This window comes from Lutjanus erythropterus, chromosome 18, assembly GCF_056507025.1.
Source record: "Lutjanus erythropterus isolate fLutEry1 chromosome 18, fLutEry1.hap2, whole genome shotgun sequence".
Taxonomy (NCBI): domain Eukaryota; kingdom Metazoa; phylum Chordata; class Actinopteri; order Lutjaniformes; family Lutjanidae; genus Lutjanus; species Lutjanus erythropterus.
In genome coordinates this window covers 31397432-31410953 of record NC_139334.1, presented here as the reverse complement: position 1 = coordinate 31410953, position 13522 = coordinate 31397432, and the positions used below count along the sequence as shown (strand labels likewise).

The following is a 13522-nucleotide window of genomic DNA, read 5'->3' as shown; positions in this document are numbered from 1 at the left end:
TGTGATGTCACGTTTAACCTAACCAAACTGCGACCGTTTCACAGTGTTAACCACATGATGACAAAGGTCCATTACAGAATGTCTGGTACAACTTTTGGCATCATTAAACAACGAACTCTATCATTTACACATTAAACAACAAGCTACGTCTTCACAAATCTACTGTGGACAAATTTAATGAATGAAAGGTTAATTGTCTGCGGCTTCCTGCTAGTTGTGCAGCACACAAACATGAGATTGGTATCAGTTTTCTCATTGGACTCTCAAAGAGAAGTATTTCTTTAAAACTACCATAATTTCCATGTTCGGACAGGTCGCCTCTCATGGTGCAGTTAAAGTGACTGATGTTCACATTCTGCCAACATCAGTTCAGAGTTCTGAGTCCTGTTTGGACGTCTTATCTGTATTGGTCTCAACACTGACCTTCACATTACATTCTTGATCTTGAAATGAGCAGCTGACAAGACAAGGTTCATGAACAGGTCTACCAATATCATCCTCAGCCAGGTTGTCAAAAACGTTTAGGAAAAGATCGTGGTTTGGATTAAAATAACCATGTTACGTACATCATATGACTTGCTTCATGTTACAGTCTGTATTTTTTTGGGCTCACATGTGACATGAACCCCAGCCTCCTTGGTGTAAGTCCTGTGTTTGTTTGCAGACTGTCTCTATACAATGTCACCTGATGTGAATGAGTTTATATTTAAGTTATTTGAAGGCATCTCTTGCAGACACTGAAGGTACCTTGTGCCCCTTAAGTTTGTGACAAAACGCCAGTATCTAACAACCTGGGATTGAAAATGGGCTGCACTGTAGAAGTAGTTGAAGTTGTGCCAGAAATCATGGAAATCATGGAAATCCCTACTCTGCTTCTTCACCAGTGGATAAAGTGATGCAAGTGATAAAACGGATAGGGTTAGGCGTTACGGTCTCCAATGTCAAGAATGAACCGTCAGGTTGTCAAGTTCATCTATTATTTAGTTTGGGTGACTTTTTGACTGACTTTCCAGGTTTTCCAGCTTTAACATAATTTGCTGTTTAAGGAAAATTTACTTATTTTTGCACATAAAATGTGATTGATAAAATGTTGATAGAAATAGTATTTTTTGTTTCATTAATAAGCTCAACAAAAAATATAATATGGATGAACCAAATGTGAACTTAAACTAGGTGTGAAAAACATTTTGGTTAACTGAAACTATAAAAAATACTTTAAACAATATTGTGTACTTTACAAAACAAGTATGATGAGGCACTGGTCTGTTTATTGAGACTGGTGTGTCTACATGAGACAATACGCCTCACAAAGTGCTGTGTCTGTAATGTAATACCAGTCTGTTCTCACTAGCAAAATGCGTGTTGATCGTATATGCAAACAGCTAATTTCATCTGATAAGTCAGTTTGTTAGGTGGCGCCCCCTAGTGGACGTAGTAAACATGACAGGAGAAGTGTAAGGAGCATTTGCAGGAGGATGCAGTAGGATGGACTTTCACCCAGGTTGAATGGAGTTTGAGTCCTGTATGAAACAAAAACTAAACAGAGTTATTTAAAGTTTTGAGTATTTTAAAATTGAGAGACATGAGGTCTGTCGTGTGACATACCTAACATAGTTAACCCCCATCACAATCTTCTTGTAAACCTAAGTAGTTTTTTGCCTAAATCCAACCATTTTCCAACGTGAACCACATGTATCATGTCATGCAAGTTATATTGTCATACAAGTGACGTCATTTCTGTTATGGAACAGTTATTTTAACCTAAACTATGATTTTTTCCTGAACCTAACCAAGTAGTTTTTGTGCCTAAACCTAACCAAATTGCAGGAGGTATAGGCAACAGTTGGTGATGGCCTCAGGCTCCCAAGCTACTAATGGTCCCATAAAACACCTAATAAATTTATAATTGTGTCTTTCTATACTCAAATTGCATTGAAATACTTAACCCAGTGTTTCATTGATTGCCCACTATTTTAGTCTAGTCCATGATCTTACATCATCACATCTGCACTAAGATCATGATCTGTTCACCCTGCTGCTGTCTGGCAAGAGATACAGAAGTATCAAAGTTAAGAACTGCATCCAGCCAGTGATGTCTTTTTGGGAATAACTAGCAATCAGCCTATTCTGTCATTTAGAAATGGAGATGTGTTGTACAATACCTATTCTGAACTTCTTAAATCACACCAAATACCAACATATTTTTTTAAAAAGCTCAAACTAAACCTGAAACAAATAAAAACTAAAACTTTTAAACAATAAAAACTAGCAGACCCACTCTGGAAATTAACTGAAACTAAACTGAATTGAAAATAAAAACTAAAAAACAAATGAAAATAAAAAAACTAATGAAAAATACAACTCTATAATAACCGGGATAAACCAAATAAGCCTTGAGAGACAAAATAGGTGGAAAGAAGGGAAAAAAGGGGGGAGTAATTTGTGAGAGAAAGTGAGACAGGGTGAGAGAGAGAGGCATGTAGAGTTAGTGAGAGAGAGAAAGGGGTGGAGACAGTATGAGAGGGAGTGTGTGTCCGTTTGTGTGTGTGTGTGTGAATATGACTTTATTCTGGAGTCTGATCACACACGGAGCTCCAGTGAGCGCAGAGAGCAGAGCAGAGCGGCTTCAGCTCCTCACAGATCAGATGAGACAGAAGGAAACTCTCTCAAACACACCTCACACATTTACACAAACTCTAACACTTCTACTCTCACTTGAGCTCCGTGCGTCTTTGTTTTTTTTTGTTTTTTTTTTTTGCACAAAACTCGCACTTTTCCATCTCCAGTCCCAGAGTCCAACACCGGGAACATCTAAACTCCTGTGATTGAAATAAATTATATCATCTCCAATTCTTACGTGCATAACATTTAGACTTAAATTACACTTGATTTGTAGTTTTTTAACTCGGTTAATGGGTGCATTACGCGTAGAGAAAGCGACAAAGTTCGCCCGAGACATTTTCTCTTCTTTTGGAAACATTTTCCAAGCGCATTCCTGACTTTTAAATCTCGTTTCCCTTCGTCCCGACGCACAGGTTAAAGTTTTTAGGTATTTATTCAACATTTTGGCTCCGTTTGAAGACTTTTATGAGGTGAAACACGCTGCAACGCGGCTCTGAAACATGCAATGAATAAAAAAGGTGTCATTTTCTATAAAACTCGCTCTTTATTATCGCTGAAGCCTTTAAAATAAAAGTCCAGTTTACAGCTGCTGCTCAATAAAGAAGAAGCCAGAGGAGGAAATGTCCTCCCGCTGAACAAACAGCGCTATCACTCAATCTCTCTCTATCCCTCTCCCTCTCTCTGGAGCGCAGAGGACAGCACACACACACACAAACGCGCACAGACGCGCACACACACGCAGGCGCTCGCCGACATACCGACACACACTTTGGCGCTGCCGCCGCCGCTGCTGCTGTATCACACCAATGTCATTGCCGAGCTGCTGAGAGACACTGACTGACTGACCGACTGACTGCTCTCCTTCAGGTCCGCTGATCCCACAGACAGACACCCACCGACCCCAGCGGCAGACACCGGTCGGAGCGGAGCCGGGGAGCGGGTGCCTTTCTCGGATGGAGAGCCGGCGGCGGCGTGAGAGAGGAGAGTCCCGAGCTCCAGACACCGGCTGTCCGTCCGTCTCTAACCGGTGAAATAATCACCCCTCAGACCCGCTGATCCCATTGATCCCAGTGACTGCTGAGTGGGAGGAAGGAGGAGAAGACGGGGGAGACCGCGCGCACCGGAGCCACCGATGATCCGGAGCTGCACGGGGGTGCACGGAGGTTATCTGTGAAGGAGAGAGCCGAGAAGAAGAGAAGGAAGAAGAAAGAATAGAGGAAAAGGTGTATGATCTTTCCTGCTCGTGCAATATCCACTCACTGATCCCATTAATCGATTGATCCATTGATTGGTGACTGTTTGTTTTGCGCACCGGGACCATGATCCGGATTTGCTTGAGAGTTCTATCCGAAGGTTAGAGAAGAAAAGAAGAATAAAACCAACAAAAAAGAAGATTGTTGTTTGTCTTCTGCTGCCGAATCAATACGTCTATTGATCCCAGTGATCCCAGTGAGCGGTGACTGGTCTGTGTCGAGGAGGAGGTTGTTAAACGGGAGCGCATCGGAACACCGGGGAACATGATCAGGATCTTCCCGGATTTCAGCGTCCAGGTGACGGCTTCGGCAGGCGGTGCGCCCGGGGCAGGAGGCGGAGGAGGTGGCGGCGGAGGCGGCGGGATGGTGGCCGGACCCCCGGTGGGTCGGGTGCCGGTCCCCGGAGCCACGAACGGGACCCCGCAGAGCGTGCAGGGAATCTCCGCCTACCAGCAAAGGTATGTGGGGGGAGCTGCGGAGAAAAAACGACCTGTAGCGTCGTGAGTGTGGGATGGAAAAAGAGTTTAATGTAAAAGTGAGAAAAGTGCGCAAATACACACTCCTGGAAAAATACTTTAATATTTCTTACGTGTGTTTTTCTGCTTAAAAAGTGAGATTCATGTCTCTTGTGATATTCCTATAATAGATTGATATTTTATTTCCCTAAAATCTATTAAAAATCTATTATAGGATCATCAAACGTCTTCATGGGACACTTTTATGTCCTGGGCATTTTTAACTCAGTGGACACTTTTGAGTTTGATATTTTTTATTTGAGATATCATGATATCAGTTGGTATTTTAAATCAAAGTTTTAGAAATCACCCATAACCCCTGACTGCAGGTACATCACTCTGTGCCGGGTGTAAAACTGGATGAAGGGGGTTTTATCGTTATCTGCGTTTTGATAAATGTTACGAAAACGTGGCCTTTTCTTCAGTCTTTTGCTTTTTTCCTCAATTTTCCTGGTAAACCTGACAGAAAAAGGAGAACCTGGTGACTTTGATTCCTCACAAGAGGATTAAATCCAACATTCTCAGCTTGTTTTGGGATTATTTTGTAAGTTTTTACACACAGGTGTAAAAAAAAAAGTGTGTGTTCCACAGATCCAGAGGGATGAAGTGACAGAGGTGAAATAGAGGAATCAGGTTGCGGTGATTTAGTGGAAATAGAGGAGTGAAGTCCAGGTAATTCAGCTGGAAAAACTGGGAAGAGGTTCTGCTAATTCAGAGGAAAAACACAGGCTGTAATTTATCGGAAATAGAGGACGGAGTTATTTCAGTAGAAGAAGAGAAATGTGTTGAGTGTTTTCCAGCTGGTCATGAAGCCGCGGCTCCTCGAGTCCAACCTGTTTTCTGGTGACAATTCCCTCCATCTATCCCTCCATCTATCAGCCCTGTTATTTCCTTATTTCCCCTCCACTCTGAATCTAAATGATTGCCTCCCCGTCCGGCCGCTCAGTAGGGTTGTTTTTTCTAATCATCTGGAGCTGCGGGGGGGCCAAAACACACCCCAACACACTCACTCACTCACACACTCTTTTGCCTTATTACCCCGAAAAAAAAAAAACTCTCTCTCTGTATTATGGAGTGTAGCTATGTGTGTGTAAAGTCTAAAAGCTATGGGGAGCAAACACGACATAAATCACGGCCGGGGCCTCTCCGAGTTCACTGAGAGCGTCTCGGCCCTCTGAAGCAACAAATACGAGGAGAATAAGGGCCGTATTGTTATTTAAAGCAGGGCTTCTGGGCACACATACACCCCCGGACCCCCACAACCTTATGTTCGTGTCCATATGTGGGAGGCGAGGATTAGAGTGTTGGTTTGACACGTTCTCTGATCATTCCTTCTGACAAAAAAAAACCTGCAGGAATTTAACCATGTCGTCATCTGGTGGCCGAGGACCTGTCACATCTCCTCACGGACCTCTTGAGGCCCCCAAACCCCAGCTTGGAACACAGGCCTATAGGTGAATTTCACCTCAAAAGGTTTGAATATTCGTGTCTGGGTTTCTAACGGCCACTGAGGCTTGTTTCATCCAAACATTTTTACAAATCGTCTCCCCGTTTTTTGATTCCTGCGTCCTCATCGGCCCGTTGTCTCGCTGCCCCTCTTTTCCCCTCTCTATAACATAATGTTTCCCCCAACAAACAGCTGGGAGCTAATATGTTTATACATTACGCTCCATTATCCACGTCGCCTCCGTTTGACTGCTTTCAGTAAGCAGAGCTGAGATGGAGAGAAAAGGAGCAAGCCAGACCTCATCTGGAAAAAAAAAGGAGCGAGCGCTCGTTTGACTGACACCGGACGAGGTTAAAAAAATAAAATAAGTGGTTCAAAAACACAGACAGAGCAAAAACAGCTTCGGTCCATTGATGAAAACCCAAGACATCCTCAGATTTTATTTGTTTTTATCCCCAAAATTCATCTATGGTGGAGAAAATCTGTGTGAATGACATCAGAGCTCAACAGTGAGGCTGCTGGGGGTCAAATCTGTGACCTTTCATGTTTTGTACTATTGTGTGTCCAAAAACACTGGCATTGTTGTTGCTTCTGAATATTCCTCACCATCTTTTTACACACAGACGGAGCAAAAACAGCTTTGGTGTATCGATTGAAAACCCAAAACATCTTTGTTTTCTTCCCAAAAAATCATGTCTGGTGGAGAAAATCCATATGAATGACGTCAGGGCTCGACGGGGAGGCAGCCGAGGGTCAAATCTGTGATGTGACTAAAAAATAAAAACAGGCATTGTCATTGGTTTTAAACATTACTGAGCATATTTTTACACCCAGATGGAGCAAAAACAGCCTTCTTGCATTGTAAAAAATGTTTAGATTTTATTTGTTTTTATCCTAAAAACTTCACCTCTGTTGGATAAAATCTGTGTGAATGACATTAGGGCAGCAGTGAGGTCAAACCTGTTTTCGTTTTTTGGACTGTTGTGTGCCCAAAAAGACTGGCACTGACTTCTCTTTTGAATATTCTTCAGCGTCTTTTCACACACAGCTGGAGCACAAACTGCTTCAGTGTGTCGCACATCTTCAGATTTTATTTGTTTTTATCTCCAAAACTTCACCTCTGATGGATAAAATCTGTGTGAATGACATCAGAGCTCAGCACTGAGGTCAAACATGAAACCTTTCAGTTTTTTTCTGTTGTGTGTCCAAAAAAAACTGGCACTGTTGTTGCTTTTGGATATTTCTGAGCCCATTTTCACATAGCCCAAAACATTTTAGATTTTATTTGTTTTTGTCCCTAAAAAATTATCGGTGGTGAAGAAGATCTGTGTGAATGACGTCATGGCTCAGCAGAGAGGTCAAACCTGTGACTTTTCCGTTTTTTGATTGTTGTGTGCTTAAAAAACTGGCACTTACTTCACTTGACAATATTCTTCAGCATCTTTTCACACACAGCTAGAGGACAGATGGCTTCAGTGCGTCGTGCATCTTCAGATTTTATTTGTTTTTGTCTCAAAAAATTCATCTGTGGTGGACAAAACCCATGTGAATGATATCAGGGCAAACCTGTGACCTTTCAGGTTTTGGACTCTTGCTCTCTCATTGTAATCGCTTTTGAATATTACTGAGCATCTTTTCAAAATCAGATGGAGCAGACAGTTTTGGTGCATCAATAAAAACCCAAAACATCTTTTACATTTGTCTTTCTTCACCTCTGGTGGAGAAAATCCGTGTGAATGACAGGTTTCAGGAGTGAGGTCAAACATGTGACCTCAACGCTTTTGAATGTTAAGCATCTTTTCACACACATGGTGCAAAAATGGCTTTGGTACGTTGATAAAAATCCCCCCCAAAATGTTCAGTTTTATTTCTTTTCATGCCCAAAAATTCACCTCTGCTGGAGAAAATCCACGTGAATGACGTCAGGGTACAGCATCGAGGTCAAACGTGACTTTTCAGGTTTTGTGTTTTTTGTGTGTCCAAAATAAATTGGCACTGTTCTTGTTTTTGAATATCCCTGAGGATCTTTTCACAGACAGAGGATAAAATATCTTTAAATTTTATCTGTTTGTAAAAATTGAATCCTTGGTGGAGAAAATCTGTGTGAATGACGTCAGTGCTCAGCAGTGAGGTCAAATCTATGACCTTTCAGTTTTTTTGGACTCCTGTGTGACCAAAAAACTGGCACTGTCATAGTTTGGAATATTCCTGAGCATCTGTTCACACACACAGAGGCTATAGACCCCAAATATCTTCAGATTTGATTTGTTTTTGTCCCCAAAAATTCATTTGTGTTTGAGAATATCTGAGTGAATGACGTCAGGGTTCAGCAGTGAGGCTGCTGGGAGTCAAACCTGTGACCTTTCAGCTTTTGGACTGTTTGTTCCAAAGTCTGGCACTGTCACAGCCTTTGAATATTACTGAGCATCTTTTCACACATAGATGGAGGCTACAAACCCAAAATATCTTCAAATTTTATTTGGTTTTGTCCCCAAAAATTCATCTGTGTTTGAGAAAATCTGTGTGAATGACGTCAGTGTTTAGCAGTGAGGTCAAACCTGCGACCTCTCAGTTTTTTGGACCGTTATGTGACCAAAAAATCTGGCACTGTCGTCGCTTTTGAATATTCCTGAGCATCTTTTCACACACAGATGGATAAATCGGCGAGCAGAGATGCAGCAAAGGCCAAAGAGTTTATCGAAAGCTCACTTTTAATTTGTAATTTTGTGGGTTTTTTTTAGAGTGATGCTGTAAATCAGTGCATCTGCTGTCAAACTGCTGAACATAACGAAGCAAGAGGCACATTTTCTGAATACATAACTGCACTCGCACCGATCGGCAGACGCTCAGCTCACGACGATCGCCGTCTGGAGGTCGCCGTTCCCCTCTCCAGCCTTTATTTTCCACCACAGCACCGCCTGTAACCCCGTGTTTGTGTGGAGAATACCCAGCATGCCTTTGACCTTGACAGGTCATTGGTATAGAGAGGGAGGCTTTTCAGCTTCCAGGGCTGCAGCCTGGGGGTTAATCACACAGCACACCGATTAGGTTACAATGAATTATACATTAAAAAAAGGAGGAATTTAAATGAATGTTGAGAAAAAATTTTAAAAAGATAGAAAAGGAGGAAGCGGGTGGTAGTTTCTGTTGGAGGATAATGAGCCATCGCTGACGTGCAAACATCAAAGCCTGCAGGAAAATATGTTTCAGTGGCTTAAAATCTAAAAAGTGAGCAGAATAATTAGATTTTCGGAGCTGATAGGAGGAGTCCTGCTCAAATTTAAAAGCTCATGACAAACTCAATGCAGATACAACCACCAGAACATGACATACTTTTCAGATCTGCAGAAAAATAAAAAGTTACTTTCTTATTTTTGAATTTGAAGTGAGACATTTGCTGTGATGTGTTTATTATGACACTGAAGGAAGGCGGGTGGAGAGGAGGAGGGTGTGTGTGGAGGTGCATAGATCTGATTTACAGGGCAACCATCCAAATAAATCACCCATCACCCCCCGCGCACGCTGCTGGGTGGTGTTTTTATTTTTGCGTGTGTGTGAGATGGTAAAAAAATTGGATAATAGCCCCGCGGTACAACCTGTAATACAGGCAGCAGAGAGGGAGAATTAAATAAAAAATAAAAAAACACACACACAAACTGACTCCAACTGCAACTGAGTGGCGTTGTTGCGCCGGGGCTGGAGAAAATACCGGAGATGTGTGCTGTCCTTTTTTTTTCCTGTCAGCAGCCAGAGGAGGGAAAAATGCTCCGAAAAAGCAGAGAGACTCTGACCGCCCAGCGACGCTCCGCCGCGGGGATTTGAACGCGGATGTAGGCGCTGCAGCGGCGGCGAGAATGTAAAGATTTGACGCCTGTTTGGCTTTTTTCTCCTCCTTCTCCGGAGCGCATGCAGGAGATTCTTCTGTGGTGCCAAAGCGAAGCTGCCGTGCGTGAGACACAGAGAGGACGAGAGGGCAGACACAGCGGGATCTGAGAGACATCCACCCCGGGTTCCCCCTCACTCCGCTCGGCATGCCTCTGCTGCTGCAGCCCGCTCCTCGCCTTCGCCTCCTCCGCCACCTCCACCGCCCGTTGTTTCCACGCCGCTCCTGAGCGGCGGCGGAGAGGAGAGAGACAAGCACGAGACGCACGCACGGCACAGCACGCACGCACGCACGCTCTCACTCACACACACACACACACACATCCACACACTCACACGTTCACACACACGGACATGGCTTTGTCTTAACACACCGACCATGACGCATTGCTGTCAGGGCGCAGCGCACCGCCGCGGCTCCGCGTCCACATCAACCTGAGGACAGAGGACAGGGGGAGAAGAGAAAGTAAGAAATCAAATAATTGTTGCAGGAAGATGGCGCCCACCAAGCCGAGCATCCAGCAGGACCCGACGCGGAGAGAACGGTAACGGGGCTCGGATTTTTGTTCCTCCTCCTCCTCCCTCACTGCATGTTTACCGGCCGCTCCGCGTCGCTTTGCGTTTTTATTCTGAGCCCGGAGGTGTCAGGAGGAGCGGCTCCCCTTTCACAGGAGAGGAGAGCTGTGCGTGCGTGGAGGCGTGCGTGCGCGCGTGTGTGTGTGTGTGTGTGTGTGTGTGTGTGTCTGGGTAACAGGTCGGTTGGCTGCTGCCTGTTCGGGGAATCAGAGGACTGTCTTTGCTCTGCCAGGCTGCTGTGCTCTCGCCTCTCCTTGCACGTGTGTGTGTGTGACTGTTTGTACCTGTGCGTGCACGTGCGCGCGTGCAGGTTATAGGAAGCCATGCAGTGTGTTTGACGCTCCGAGCAGGCAAGGTGTGTGAGCGTCGAGGAAAACATGTGCATCCATCGATGACAAACCTGTGTGTGTGTGTGTGTGTGTGTGTGTGTGCAGCACTACTACTGCTGTGTACAGTGTGTGTGTGTGTCTCAGAGGCATTAACAGGAAGTTTTAATGTGGAGGGGTGTGCTGGATGTACCTGTGCAGGTCAAACTGAGCAGACCTGCATGTGACCTTAAAGCTGGTTCACTGGCTCTGTTTATTAAGGTGGAATTAAGGTGGAAATGTGAATAATTGTGTTTCTCTGTCTGTAAACATGATTTTTTTTTTTTGCTAACACCTGATCAACTAGTGGATTTCTATTCTATTCTGTTCTGTTCTATTCAGTATGACACTGACGCAGGAATACATATTTTTTGTCACCTGTTGATGGAGAGATTTTATCTTTATTAAGTCATTTTGAGGCATTTTACTGTCAGGAACATAGAAAAATATTTTTATAGCTGGTTTCTTAAAATAAAAAGGCTCTATTATTCTCTTCATACAGGACATATTGGATTTAATTTCCTGCATAAATAAGAGCATTTTTTCACCTGTTGATTTGTAGATAATAAGCAGTCACGTAACTTTGATTTTGTTATTTTTAATTGTTTTATTCAAATTGTGGAACATGTTGGGCTTGTTTTCCTGCAGGTATATACAGTACACTTATTTCACCTGTTGACTTGGAGAAGATTGGTGCACAAATGGCTTTATTTCTGTTCTATTTGACATCTTTAGTCAGTGTTTTGTGTTGGAACAGATTCTGTGAAAATACATTTATATTGAGAACTTATTACATTTCTACCTGCTCTCTTCTTTACTAAATGACAATATGACACATTTTTTCATCTGTTGGCAGAGCCAGGCAATTAGATCACCATAAATTTCTTTTCTTTTATCCAGTGGCCCAGCAGTTGTTGTAACTATTTTTGAAAAAAGCACCTTTGTTTTCATACCAGTTGTTTCAATTGTCCATACACAAAAACACATTTTTGTTACTGATTGATTTAGAAATGACAGAGAAGCACAACTTTTCTATCAAAGGATATGATAATTGCACGTTAGAATCGTAGTTATTGATTATCAGCGTGAACACAGTATCTTCAAAATGTGCTGAAAATGTTCAGAAAATCCTGACACACGCTGAAATCATTTCACCAAGTTTTAAATCAAAAAGCTTTCAGTGATTTCTGTTTTATTATTTTTTACATGTTTAGTTAACATTTGTGATCGTGGTTGTGAGACATTTCAACTTAATATTTGTACCTGTTGTTGTTGTCAAGCTGGGGTCCAGGGACCAACACGGGGTACTTGGTTTGTGGGGCGTCCCCGACATAAGGAGTATTTAAGGAGTATCACATGTTTTGGAAGTTGGAATGAAAAGGAAAGAATAGAGTTGGCCGTTAGGATTGCAATGTTTTGTGATTCTAGTTTGGTCATCGACTAATATAAAAACTTTGTTTTTATCATTTAACTTTTTGAACTATTCAAACTTAAAAAAACAAAACAAAAAAAAAAAACAAGGAAATTCCGTAAGACACAATCTTGGTTGACACATTTAGCATCCTGGACATGAAAGAGTTTAAGTATTCAAAGTATCATTATATTTGAACTAGCAGCTTCATTTTCATTCCCATCGTTTCAAAGGTCTGCTCTATTCTAGACTTGAACCAGTTTTTGTTACCTTTAGATTTTAAAATGACAAGCGAGCACAAAACTTCTATTCTAGAGATGAAATGATATCGTTAAGATACAAAACATTTGGATTGACGCACAAACAGACCTTCGCTGCTGCGTCTGGGAGACTGTTGCCAACTTTGGTTGATGCTGGACAATATTTACGAGGTTTTTCTGAAACACGTTTTTATTGATAATTAATAATTGAAGCCTTAATACTGTCTGGAATTTTACAGCAGTTTCTATTCTACTCTATGTTGTATGTTTTGCCAACGTTTGGTTAATCGACTTGTGTGAAACACTCTTTATTTCTACCTTTTGTTGCCAAGTGGATTTCTGTGTCTACTCTGTTTTAGTTGGGACATATTGGACACATTTATTTGGCTGTTAAAGTGTCTTTCACTCTATTCTCGTCACAGTAGGGGACATGTGGTGGAACAGTTTTCTTTAATCTGCATTTTTGTCACCACTTGATTAAGGATTGACCAGTGATCACATCTTTGTGTGATTCTAGTCTGAAGTGCTCTGATGACTGTAATGGTGGTGATGTATTTCAGTCTCTGCTTTGATTTCCAGTGTTTCTACTGTCAGCAGCAGGAGCTGAAAACCTCGACGGTCTCTCTGTGGCATCACGCAGGACGATGAGTCGCTGTTTGTTTTGATCTGTGAGGATTTGACTCGAGCGTGAGCAGGTGATGTTGTTGGTTTGGACGCGGGGTGATGTAACCTCGACACTAACATCTGTTGTTATGAAGAAAAAAAGGTGCAGCGGGTAATTTAGTTCCAGCTCGCTGAGGTCGTCTCTTCTGCTCGTCCAGGCCCTCGCTGGCTCGTCGAGTCGCTGCTTTTATTTCAGTCAGACGTCGTCCTGGTTAACAACACAACACCTGCTCTGACACGACTGCAGCTGACACGAATGTAAATGCTCACTCACTGAAGCATTTGTATCAACTTCAACATACGGTGGAGACTGAAATATGAAGTCTTTTTTTTTGTAAATGCTGCATCAGTGCCACAGTGTTTCTGCAGGAATGACTCAGGCGTGTCTGTAAATAGAGGAAGCAGATAAACTTGAACATCACAGAAACAAAACAGCCCATCAGACAGCAGCTCTGATGGTGTCGCAGTGACTGTCACACTGCAGCCCAGAGTTCCTTCAACGTATGACCGACGATGACCTGTAACTGG

The 13522-nt window shown here is 42.7% G+C and overlaps 1 protein-coding gene across 2 annotated transcripts in view; it reads left to right on the top strand.

The window, feature by feature from the left end:
* Positions 1-2974: 2974 nt before the first annotated feature.
* Positions 2975-13522, top strand: part of npas3 (neuronal PAS domain protein 3) — a 392919-nt gene continuing 382371 nt past the window's right edge. The window contains exon 1 of one of the 2 annotated variants that reach the window (XM_084742352.1): positions 2975-4333. In XM_084742352.1, the coding sequence (XP_084598478.1) occupies positions 4140-4333 (194 nt within the window). In that variant the 5' untranslated portion in view covers positions 2975-4139. Of the gene's footprint in view, positions 4334-7844; positions 10265-13522 lie in introns of those variants that run through there. The other variant, XM_084742353.1, reaches the window with a different exon arrangement.